Source organism: Microcaecilia unicolor, chromosome 9 (genome assembly GCF_901765095.1).
Source record: "Microcaecilia unicolor chromosome 9, aMicUni1.1, whole genome shotgun sequence".
Lineage (NCBI taxonomy): Eukaryota > Metazoa > Chordata > Amphibia > Gymnophiona > Siphonopidae > Microcaecilia > Microcaecilia unicolor.
Window position 1 is genome coordinate 59,600,622 of NC_044039.1, and position 12,349 is coordinate 59,612,970.

At 42.9% G+C, this 12,349-nt stretch overlaps 1 protein-coding gene across 1 annotated transcript in view; it reads left to right on the plus strand.

The window, feature by feature from the left end:
* IPO8 (importin 8) overlaps window positions 1-12,349 on the plus strand; it is an 882,901-nt gene that overhangs the window by 331,219 nt on the left and 539,333 nt on the right. The window contains 1 exon segment of the mRNA XM_030214557.1: window positions 4,946-5,080. Coding sequence (XP_030070417.1) covers window positions 4,946-5,080 — 135 coding nt within the window.

Here is a 12,349-nt window from a genome sequence, read left to right on the forward strand (position 1 = left end):
TTCAAGGTGGGGTAGCATGGATTCTGCTGCTGTTGTAACTATGAATTGAGAATTATAAATTATTGCTATGCCTCCCCCTCTTTTTCCTTCTCTTGTCCAATGGGTTATTTTGTAGCCTGGAGGACAGAGCTGTAGGATTATTGGATCTTTAGAGTCATGGATCCACGTTTAAGTAGGAAATCGAGGTGTTCATCCGTTATCCAGTCAGTTATGGTGATGGTTTTACTTACTACCGATCTTGCATTGATGTAGCCTATTTGTATTAGTTGGTGCTGTTCGTGTGGGTTCAGGTTGATGGGAATTTCTATCAGTGGTCTATCTTTTTGGTATTTGATTTTGTCCTTTCTGTTGGTGGTATTCATGGATGGCAGGTTTCTCCTGGTCTTTTTCATTTTTTTTTTTTTGGTAGGCATATTATGCGTGGGTGGTGTGTGAGGTGCGGGTCTGTTGTTGTCTATGTTCGTGATTATGAATGTGTGTTGTATTAGGGTGAAGTAGTAGATAATTAGGAATAGTTCATTTGATTTCATTTCAGCAATGCAAGGCAAAGTAAAAACAGGCAAAGCAGATAGAGCGCTTAAGGCAGGCAAAACAATACCAAGGTTATAGTGGGAGTGAGTCTACCCGGTCACCGCAGAGTGAGAGAAGGAAGAAGAAGAGAAAAAAAAACCCTCAGGCAAGGAATTTAATAGCAGTAAGAACATTTAAATTGAGGCATTAAGATCGCGGGCATCCTAGCTCAAGCAAGGGAAAGTAGAGCAGAGCAAGCAGTTCCCTCTTTCCATGGTTCGATACCGCTTTCCAGGCTGCGGCAGCACACGTGGGCGACTCCTCTCTCTGTTTTACACCCGACGTCTCTCCCTCGGTTTCAGTTCCTGGACTCCGGACGGCCTCACGCAATGTTCTCATTCCTCGCCGCTGGACTCGTCTTTCATCTCGGATCCCCGGCCCACTAACCTGGTTGGCGATGTTGGTGGCCGACAGAGAGCCCGGCAGAAGCTTGGGTGAGGCCGCTCGAACCTGCGCTCCTATGCGCAGTGGGCCCAGCAATTCAGCCAACTACTCGCCCGTTGCTGTGCGGTCCCTTCTGCCCGCCTCGCAGTCAAGTGGCTGGGTCTATCACAGATCCCACGGTCAGGCTAGGCAGTCGGTTCGTTCGCCGGGGTGGCCGCTCGAAGCCGCGAACTCCCCTTACTAGCCCTTCTAAGGAAATTATTCCTTTAAGTCACACATAGAGTACTTGGCTTTGGCCCATACAATTCCAGCATCCTCTGTAAGAAGAACAGAGCTACCTTAGGAAACTGGCAGATGAAATTTAATGTGGACAAATGCAAAGTAATACATATTGGGAAGAATAATCCGAATCATAGTTGCCTGATGCTAAGGTCCACCTTGGGAGTCAGCACCCAAGAAGAAGATCTAGGTGTCATTATAGACAGTATGCTGAAATCTTCTGCCCAATCTGCGGTGGCAGCAGCCAAAAAAGCAAACAAGGTGCTAGGAATTATTAGGAAAGGGATGATACGTAAGACCAAGAATATTATAATACCTCTGTAGTATCGCTCCATGGTCTGACCTCACCTTGAGTATTGCACTCAATTCTGGTCATCGTATCTCAAAAAAGATATTGTGGAATTAGAAAAGGTTCAAAGAGCAACCAAAATGATAAAGGATGGAACTCCTTTCTTTGATTTGCTTACTTTATTTTTTGTCTATTAGATTGTAAGCTCTTTGAGCAGGGACTGTCTTTCTTCTATGTTTGTGCAGCGCTGCGTACGCCTTGTAGCGCTATAGAAATGCTAAATAGTAGTAGTAGTAGTATATCAGGAAAGGCTAAAGAGGTTTATTGTTTTGAGTGAGCCTCGATGCTAGGGATACCCCACGTGTGAGAATAAGCATCCTGCTTGTCCTCGGAGAAAGCGAAGATACTTACCTGTAGCAGGTGTTCTCCGAAGACAGCAGGCTGATTATTCTCACAATCCTTCCCACCTCCCCATTGGAGTTGTTATTGTTATTTGTTATGCTTTTTAATTTAACTAAGGTACCGTGCGCCAGAAGACTCCAGCAAACATTTTTGTTTTTTGCTGTGCCAAAATGCCGATTCCCGGGCCGACGCGGACATTGACCCACGTGTGAGACTAATTAGCTTGCTGTCCTTGGAAAATACTTGCTACAGGTAAGTATCTTCGCTTTCTCTCTTTACAGAAGTACAAAGAGCAGGGGACAATCAATGAAATTACATGGAAATACTTTTGGAACTTGTTGGAGTTCCATCTGAACCAGTCGATTGTCTTGCCAGCATTCTTCCCCTGACCTCATGTCCATCCTGGCAAGAACACCTTTAACACCTTGCACTCCAAGTGAGCACTGATCTACTACATGGAGCGGACAAGGCCCCACTGACAGCCCGCCCAGCGTTTTGTTTCTTTTGATTCCAACAAGATGGTGGTCGCCATTGAAAATGCACCATTTCTAATTGGCTGTCAGATTGTATTTCCTTCACTTATGCCCAGACTGGGCTGACACTGGAGGGTCATGTCAAGGCTCATAATGTCAGAGCCATACCGGCATTGCTAGCCCACTTGCGATCAGCCTCCATTGAAGAAATTTGCAAGGCTGCAACGTGGTCTTCAGTCCACATATTCACATGTCATTACTGCCTTGAGGAGGATACCCGACGCAGTAGTCACTTTGGGCAGACAGTGTTCCATAATCTGTTTGGGATCTAGAAACCAACAACATCCCCCTAGACCTGTTTTATTCTGTTGCAGGCTGCACTCTCACTCAGTTTGTATATAGTATGGATACCCCACTTGTGAGAATTAATGCCCTGATTGTCCTCGGAGAAAGCAAAGTTACTTACCTATAGCAGATATTTTCCAAGGACAGCAGGGCTTATATTCTCAGAAACCCTCTCACCTTCCCAGGCGTTGTCTTCTATTTTTATTTTTTCTTGCTGTAGTATTTAACTGCGGTAACTGTGCCTGAGTGGCGGGTGGGAAGGCAACTGCGTATGTGCGGTGGAGTGTGTCTTGCGCGCCACAAAATTTCTTTTGGCTTGTCATAAAGCCCAGACCGGGCAACGTGGTGCCGTGTTACCCAGTTGTGAGAATATAAGCCCTGCTGTCTTCGGAGAATGCCTGCTACAGGTAAGTAACTTCACTGTGTTGGAAGCAGGATATTGGGCTAGATGGACCATTGGTCTGACCCAGTATGACTATTCTTATATACTGATAACAAGGAGTAGCGATGCTTGTGGCAGTGAAAGTCAAAATTTGCATATGTGACAAAACATTGGGTTTTTAAACCTGTAAAACTGTAATTTCTTCAAGTGTATTTCTCTAGTTTGGCCAGCAGGTGGCGTTTCCTTACTTTAAAACATTTACAGAGTAGTGACTGTTTTTTCTTTAGTGTAATGCAGATAGGAAGTAAGATGCAGTATAGTTCTGAAAACTTGTTGTTCTGGGCTCTGATTGGCCCAGGAGCTCAATTCATCTAGGATGTACTGTATTTTTTCTCGTCTTAGCCAGGGAGAAATGAGAGAAGGATCTCTTTGCTGATATCCTGTGAACAGTTATATTTGATAACCTGTGAGCAGCTATATGTCCTGATCTCCCCTGGTACTATTTAGATAGTAAACAAATGTTTAATGTTACAATTGATCCATATTTCAGTTACTTGTTACTGTTTTGCTGATTGCACCTTTTCTGTTCATTGTTCTAACTTTTCATGACAATAAACATTTTTAGTTTATTGCCTCTGTTTGTCTGGACTAACTAAAAATCCTGGTGGTTTGTGTGTTGGATCTGCAAATGCTTTCTGGGAACTGTTGTCACGTATACACAGTAAGTAACTAGGTTTGTGAGCCCTTGGACCACTGCCGAGGAGCGGGAGCGGCAGGAGAATCACCCAAACACCAGACAAGGCAGACCGTAACTGGAACATAGTGGATCGGGGCGAGGCTTCACCTACACTTAGCTACCCTTCACCCAGAGTTAAGCTCCGGGCTGCAGGCAGCCGGCAGGACTTACCGGACAGGACAGGAAGGCCGGACTTCAGGACACAGCAGCAGGCAGACAGACAGCAGGAAACACTAGAAACACACTGGGTTCCAGGGACACAGCAGGCAAACGAATAGTCCAGAAACAAGCCGGGTCAGGCAGGTGGCAAGCAGAAGAATAGTCCAGTAACAATCCGGGTCTAGGCAGGAGGCAAGCAGGAGAATAGTCCAGTAACAATGCGTGTCTAGGCAGGCGGCAAGCAGGAGAATAGTCCAGTAACAATGCGGGTCTAGGCAGGCGGCAAGCAGGAGAATAGTCCAGTAACAATCCGGGTCTAGGCAGGCGGCAAGCAGAAGAAAAGTCCAGTAGCCAAGCAGAGACAAAGTCAACAAAGAGTAAAAGCACAAAGGCACTGCAACAACTCACACCAAAGGAACACCTCTGAAGAACACTGTTGCAAGGCAACTAAGAACCTTACCAGGTGGTTAATAAAGGCAGGTCACAAGGGAGTTCACCAGGTATGGGTGCTGCTTGGTTCCAAAAAACTCCCAAAACAATCTGGAGAGCTGGAAGATCTGGACCGGACCAGCATATCTTCTGGAACACGGGAACTGGTAAACCATCAATTCGCAGCATTCCCCAGGTCTAAACCCTGAGGACCGAGGTGACTGCAAGCCAGGGACCTGGGCACAACCGTGACAACTGTGTTGCCCCCAGTAACCTAGAAATCACTGGGGATAATTTGAGAGCAGGAGACTCGCCCAGAGACAGTTGGGACCCAGTCGGTGGGAGGAAGGTGCTAGTGTAGAGCACAAGCGGCAGGTGCAGGTGGACCTCAGCTGTGCTAGGGATAGACCCTTTAAGTGGCAGTGGTGTACCCCAGGTGGATGGCTATGTGTTTAGTGACATCATACTATAATTTTTTTGTTTGTTTATTTTTACAGGTACTGTTGAAGATACTAGACCAATACAGGCAGAAACAGTATATTGCCTCCCGTGTTCTTCAGCAGGCACTAAATTATCTGAACCAGGGAGTTTTACATTCTGTAACCTGGAAACAAATGAAACCACATATACAGGTGAGTCCAAGAAGATTTTTTGCTAAAACTTTCATGTACAGATGAATTTTATGAGAAATATTTGATACAATCCTTTTACAAAGTAATTTTTATAATGGAGCACTTAGGCAGGGCAGACAAATTAGGCACATATGTTATGCCTATTATTTAAAGGCTTCTTAGAAAAACCAAAAATCCAGTATCGGCCCCAAAGAGTATTAGTTATACAAAACAACCAAAAATAAATCTCAAAAGCAAAAACATCTGCTTCTGTATATAAAAGGACTATCAGTTATCAATAATAAATCCTATGGATATCACCAGGGATAGTATGTTTAGTTTAGTTTATTCACATTTGATATGCTATTAGGTTCATTTTTGAAAGAGAAGGACGGCCGTCTTTCAACACAACTGCTTTCTGTCGCAGGGATGGCCAAAGTTCAAGGGGGCATGTCGGACGCATAGCGAAGGTGGGACTTGGGCGTGCCTAACACATGGACGTCCTCGACCCAAAATGGAAAAAAAAGGGCGTCCCTGACGAGCACTTGGACGATTTAACCTTGTCCTGTTTTTCTTACGACCAAGGCACAAAATGGTGGCCGAAATGACCAGATGACCACCGGAGAGAATCTGGGATGACCTCCCCTTACTCCCCCAGTGGTCACTAACCTCCTCCAACCCTCAAAAAACATCTTTAAAAATATTGATTGCCAGCCTCAGATGTCATACTCAGGTCCATCACAGCAGTATGCAGATTCCTGGAGCAGTTTTAGTGGGTGCAGTGCACTTCAGGCAGGCGGACCCAGGCCCATCCCCCTCCCTACCTGTTACATTTGTGGAGGAAACAGTGAGCTCTCCAAAACCCACCAGAAACCCACTGTACCCACATCTAGGTGCCCCTCTTCACCTGTAAGGGCTATGGTAGTGGTTTTTAGGTGGGGTTTGGAGGGCTCAGCACACAAGGTAAGGGAGCTTACCTTGTGTATCCTGATAGTGAGGTTCCAAAAGAGACCGTAGTAGATCAGGTGTCCTAAAATAAAAATCAGACAAAAGATTGCAAATTAATACTCTCAAGTACTGAGTATGATGTAAATAGGAACAACAAACATAGTTTGAAATGTCTATATGTGAATGCCAGGAGCCTAAGAAATAAGATGGGAGAGTTAGAATATATTGCACTAAATGAAAAATTAGATATAATAGGCATCTCTGAGACCTGGTGGAAGGAGGATAACCAGTGGGACACTGTCATACCGGGGAACAAATTATATTGTAGTGATAGGGTGGATCGAATTGGTGGAGGGGTAGCATTGTATATTAAGGAGAGCCTTGAATCAAATAGATTGAAAATTCTGCAGGAAACAAAACACTTGTTGGAATCACTGTGGATTGAAATTCCATGTGTAAAGGGGAAAAGGATAGTGATAGGAGTGTACTACCGTCCGTCTGGCCAGGACGAACAGACGGATGCAGAAATGTTAAAGGAAATTAGGGTCGCAAACAAACTGGGCAACACAATAAGAATGGGTGATTTCAATTAACCTGATATTGACTGGGTAAATGTAACATCGGGACACGCTAGAGAGGTAAAATTCCTTGATGAAATCAAGGACAGCTTTGTGGAGCAGCTGGTATGGGAGCTGACGAGAGAAGGAAAAATTCTAGGCCTAGTCCTTAGTGCAGCACATGATCTGGTGCGGGAGGTAGTGGTGCTGTGGCCGCTTGATAACAGTGATCATAATATGATCAGATTTGACATTAGCTTTGAAGTAAGTATACATAGGAAATCAAATACGTTGGCGTTTAACTTTAAAAAAGGAGACTATGATAAAATGAGAAGAACGGTGAAAAGAAAACTTAAAGGAGTGGCTGTGAGGGTCAAAAATTTACATCAGGCGTGGATACTGTTCAAAAACACCATCCTGGAAGCCCAGGCCAAATATATTCTGCGTATTAAAAAAGGAGGACGGAAGACCAAACGACAGCCGGCATGGTTAAATAGTGAGGTGACGGAAGCTATTAGAGCTAAAAGAAAATCCTTCAGAAAATGGAAGAAGGAACCGCCTGAAAATGATAAGAAATGGCATAAGGGATGTCAAGTCAAATGCAAAGCGCTGATAAGGAAGGCTGAGGGACTTTGAAAAAAAGATTGCATTGGAGGCAAAAATACATAGTAAAAAATTATTTTAGGTATATTAAAAGCAGGAAGCCAGCAAAAGAATCGGTTGGACCACTAGATGACCGAGGAGTGAAAGGGGCAATCAGGGAAGACAAAGCCTTAGCGGAGAGATTAAATTAATTCTTTGCTTCGGTCTTCACCGAGGAAGATTTGGGAGTGATACTGTTGCCGGAAATGGTATTCGAAGCTGATGAGTCAGAGAAACTTAATGAATTCTTTGTAAACCTGGAGGATGTAATGGGGCAATTCTACAAACTGAAGAGTAGCAAATCTCATGAACCGGATGGTATTCATCCCAGAGTACTGATAGAACTGAAAAATGAGCTTGCAGAGCTGTTGTTAGAAATATGTAATTTATCCTTAAAATCGAGTGTGGTACCGAAAGACTGGAGGGTGGCCAATGTAACGCCGATTTTTTAAAAAAGGTTCCAGAGGAGATCCGGAAAATTAAAGACCAGTGAGTCTGACGTCGGTGCCGAGCAAAATGGTAGAGACTATTATTAAGAGGAAAATTATAGAGTATATTCAAAAGCATGGATTAATGAGACAAAGTCAACATGGATTTAGTGAAGGGAAATCTTGCCTCACCAATCTACTACATTTCTTTGAAGGGGTGAACAAACATGTGGATAAAGGGGAGCCGGTTGATATTGTGTATCTGGATTTTCAGAAGGCGTTTGACAAAGTACCTCATGAAAGACTCTAGAGGAAATTGGAGAGTCATGGGATAGGAGGTAGTGTTCCATTGTGGATTAAAAACTGGTTAAAAGATAGAAAACAGAGAGTAGGGTTAATGGTCATTATTCTCAATGGAGAAGGGTAGTTAGTGGGGTTCCCCAGGGGTCTGTGCTGGGACCGTTGCTTTTTAACATATTTATAAATGACCTAGAGATGGGAGTAATTAGTGAGGTAATTAAATTTACTGATTACACAAAGTTATTCAAAGTCGTTAAATCGCGGGAGGATTGTGAAAAATTACAAGAGGACCTTACGAGACTGGGCAACTGGGCGTCCAAACAGCAGATGACGTTTAATGTGAGCAAGTGCAAAGTGATGCATGTGGGAAAGAGGAAACCGGATTATAGCTACGTCATGCAAGGTTCCACGTTAAGAGTCAGGGACCAAGAAAGGGATCTAGGTGTCGTCGTTGATGATACGTTGAAACCTTCTGCTCAGTGTGCTGCTGTGGCTAAGAAAGCAAATAGAATGTTAGGTATTATTAGGAAAGGAATGGAAAACAAAAATGAGGATGTTATAATGCCTTTGTATCGCTCCATGGTGCGATTGCACCTCGAATATTGTGTTCAATTCTGGTCTCCGTATCTCAAAAAAGATATAATGGAATTAGAAAAGGTGCAGAGAAGGGCGAAGAAAATGATAAAGGGGATGGCACGACTTCCCTATGAGGAAAGGCTAAAGCGGCTAGGGCTCTTCAGCTTGGAGAAAAGGCGGCTGAGGGGAGATATGATAGAGGTCTATAAAATAATTAGTGGAGTAGAACGGGTAGATGTGAAGCGTCTGTTTACGCTTTCCAAAAATACTAGGACTAGGGGGCATGCGATGAAGCTACAATGTAGTAAATTTAAAACGAATCGCAGAAAAATTTTCTTCACTCAACGTGTAATTAAACTCTGGAATTCGTTGCCAGAGGATGTGGTAAAGGCGGTTAGCTTAGCGGAATTTTTAAAAGGTTTTGACGGATTCCTAAAGAAAAAGTCCATAAGCCATTATTAAATGGACTTGGGGAAAATCCACTGTTTCTGGGATAAGTAGTATAAAATGTTTTGTACTTTTTGGGGATCTTGCCAGGTATTTGTGACCTGGATTGGCCACTGTTGGAAACAGGATGCTGGGCTTGATGGACCTTTGCTCTTTCCCAGTATAGCAATACTTACGTATGTATGTATGTATGTATTTATTTATTTATTTATTGCATTTGTATCCCACATTTTGCCACCTATTTGCAGCCTCAATGTGGCTTACAATACATCATGAATGGTGGAAATATATAAGAAAATAGACATTTAGTATTACAGTAGGATCTTGGATAACATTATAAAGATAAAGCATGATAGTAGTACAACAAGCAGATATTTAAGACAATTCTGAATATATGTGGAGAAGTTCACATTTGTTGGTCTTTGTGGTATGCCTTGTTAAAGAGATGGGTTTTCAGTAATTTGTGGAAGTTAGTTAGTTCATACGTCGTTTTTAAATTGCGCGGCAGCGCGTTCCAGAGTTGTGTGCTCAAGTATGAAAAGGTTGATGCATGCGTTAGTTTGTATTTTAGACCTTTACAGTTGGGGAAGTGAAGATTAAGGAATGCGCGGGATGATTTTTTAGCATTCCTGGGTGGTAAGTCTATCAGGTCTGACATGTAGGCTGGGGCATCTCCGTGAATGATTTTGTGCACTAGGGAGCATATTTTGAACGTGATGCGTTCTTTAAGTAACATATTACCATATTTTCAAAGCACTTAGCCTCCCAAAGTTCCATAGAAACCTATGGAACTTAGCCTCCCAAAGTGCTTTGAAAATATGCCTAATAGTAGCATAGTAGATGATGGCAGAAAAAGACCTGCATGGTCCATCCAGTCTGCCCAACAAAAACTCATATGTGCTACTTTTTGTGTATACCTGTCCTTGATTTGTTTCTGCCATTTTCAGGGCACAGACCGTAGAAGTCTGTCCAGCACTAGCCCCGCTTCCCATCACCGGCTCTGCCACCTAATCTCGGCTAAGCTTCTGAGGATCCATTTCTTTTGAACAGGATTCCTTTATGTTTATCCCACGCATTTTTGAATTCTGTTACCATTTTCATCTCCACCACCTCCAGCAGGAGGGCATTCCAATTATCCACCACTCTCTCCGTGAAAAAATACTTCCTGACATTTTGCTTGAGTCTGCCCCCCTTCAACCTTATTTCATGTCCTCTAGTTCTACTGCCTTCCCATCTACGTAAAAGGTTCGTTTGCGGATTAATACCTTTCAAATATTTGAACATCTGTATCATATCACCCCTGTTTCTCCTTTCCTCCAGGGTATACATGTTCAGGTCAGCAAGTTTCTCCTCATATGTCTTGTAACGCAAATCCCATACCATTCTCGTAGCTTTTCTTTGCACCGCTTCAATTCTTTTAAAATCCTTAGCAAGATACAGCCTCCAAAACTGAACACAATACCCCAGGTGGGGCCTCACCAACGACTTATACAGGGGCATTAAAACCTCTTTTCTTCTGCTGGTCACACCTCTCTCTATACAGCCTAGCAACCTTCTAGCTACGGCCACCGCCTTGACACACTGTTTCGTCGCCTTCAGATCCTCAGATACTATCACTCCAAGATCCCGCCCATACATATCAGACTCTCACTGCCGAACACATACGTCTCCCGTGGATTTCTACACCCTAAGTGCATCACTTTGCATTTCTTCGCATTGAATTTTAATTGCCAAACCTTTGACCATTCTTCTAGCTTCTGCAGATCCTTTTTCATGTTTTCCACTCCTTTTTGAAAAAAAAATTGTTGTTTTCAACCATGAGGGCCGTAATATTATAGCACAAGTGACTCTGGAGAGACATCACCTGTTATTATGCAATATCTATGCACCTGATTTTAATAAGTACTTTTATATGACACTTATATGTCACACCCTTGACAACATGCCTGTGATTCTAGCAGAGGACTTTAACAGGGTTGGATAGGACTCAGGTAACCGGGACAGGGAGGATAGATGTCTCAAAAGGGATTCCTCTCTTCTGTGATTCTTTTTTTTTTTTTAATTTAAATTCTTTATTTATTTTCAATTTCACAAGTACAACAACTTGCATAGGAAACACAGAAGGCAATAATTTCAAGAATCAGTTACAATACACTTCCTTGTCTACATTGTGACAATTTTCATTCTTCCTCAGACCTCAAATATGGGAGGGGGGGGGGGCGTTAAGAAATATGCAGTGTAGCTTTTCTCGTAAGGGTTTAGCACTTTCATATTTTGTTTTACCGAATATGAGTGTAGCTGCAGTGTTCTGGACTGTCTGAAGTTTTTTGATTATTTGCTCTTTGCAGCCAGCGTAAAGTGCGTTGCAGTAGTCTAGGTGACTGAGTACCATTGATTGTACCAGGTTACGAAAGACGGTCCTTGGGAAGAAAGGTCTTACTCTTTTAAATTTCCACATTGAGTGGAACATCTTCTTAGTTGTATTTTTCGCATGGTTCTCAAGTGTTAGGTGTCGATCAATGGTAACTCCAAGAATTTTTAGGGTGTCCGAGATTGGGAGATTCAGTTTTGGTGTGTTAATGGTGGTGAATTTGTTCGTGTTATTTTGGGAGGTGAGTATTAGGCATTGGGTTTTTTCTGCAATGAGTTTCAGCTGAAATGCATCCGCCCATGTATGCATGATATGTAGACTTTGGTTCATGTCATTGGAAATTTCCGTTAGATCTTGTTTAAATGGGATGTAGATCGTTACGTCGTCTGCGTATATGTATGAGTTGAGGTTTTGGTTTGATAGTAGTTTTGCCAAGGGCATCATCATTAAATTGAATAGAGTCGGTGAGAGGGGAGATCCTTGTGGAACTCCGCATTCAGGTATCCATGTGGCTGATGTAGTCGAATTAGATGTTACTTGGTATGATCGTGTGGTTAGGAACCCCTTGAACCAATTGAGAACGTTGCCTCCAATTCCGAAGTACTCGAGGATATGTAGTAGTATTCCGTGGTTGACCATGTCGAAAGCGCTAGACATGTCAAATTGTAGAAGTAGTATGTTCTTGCCAGTTTCAATCATTTGTTTGAATTTAGACATGAGAGTAATTAGTACTGTTTCAGTACTGTGGTTAGAACAAAATCCTGACTGGGAGTCGTGTAGTATTGAGAATTTGTTTAAGTAGTTTGTGAGTTGTTTGGTCACCATCGCTTCCGTTAGTTTGGTTATTAAGGGAATGGATGCTACTGGCCTGTAGTTGGTTAGTTCATTAGCACTTTTCTTTACATTTTTGGGTATGGGGGGGGTGAGTAGAATGTTTCCTTTCTCCTTCGGGAAGAGTCCATTTTGTAACATATAGTTCAAGTGATTCGTTAGGTCTGTTATAAATTGTTGAGGGGCAGAT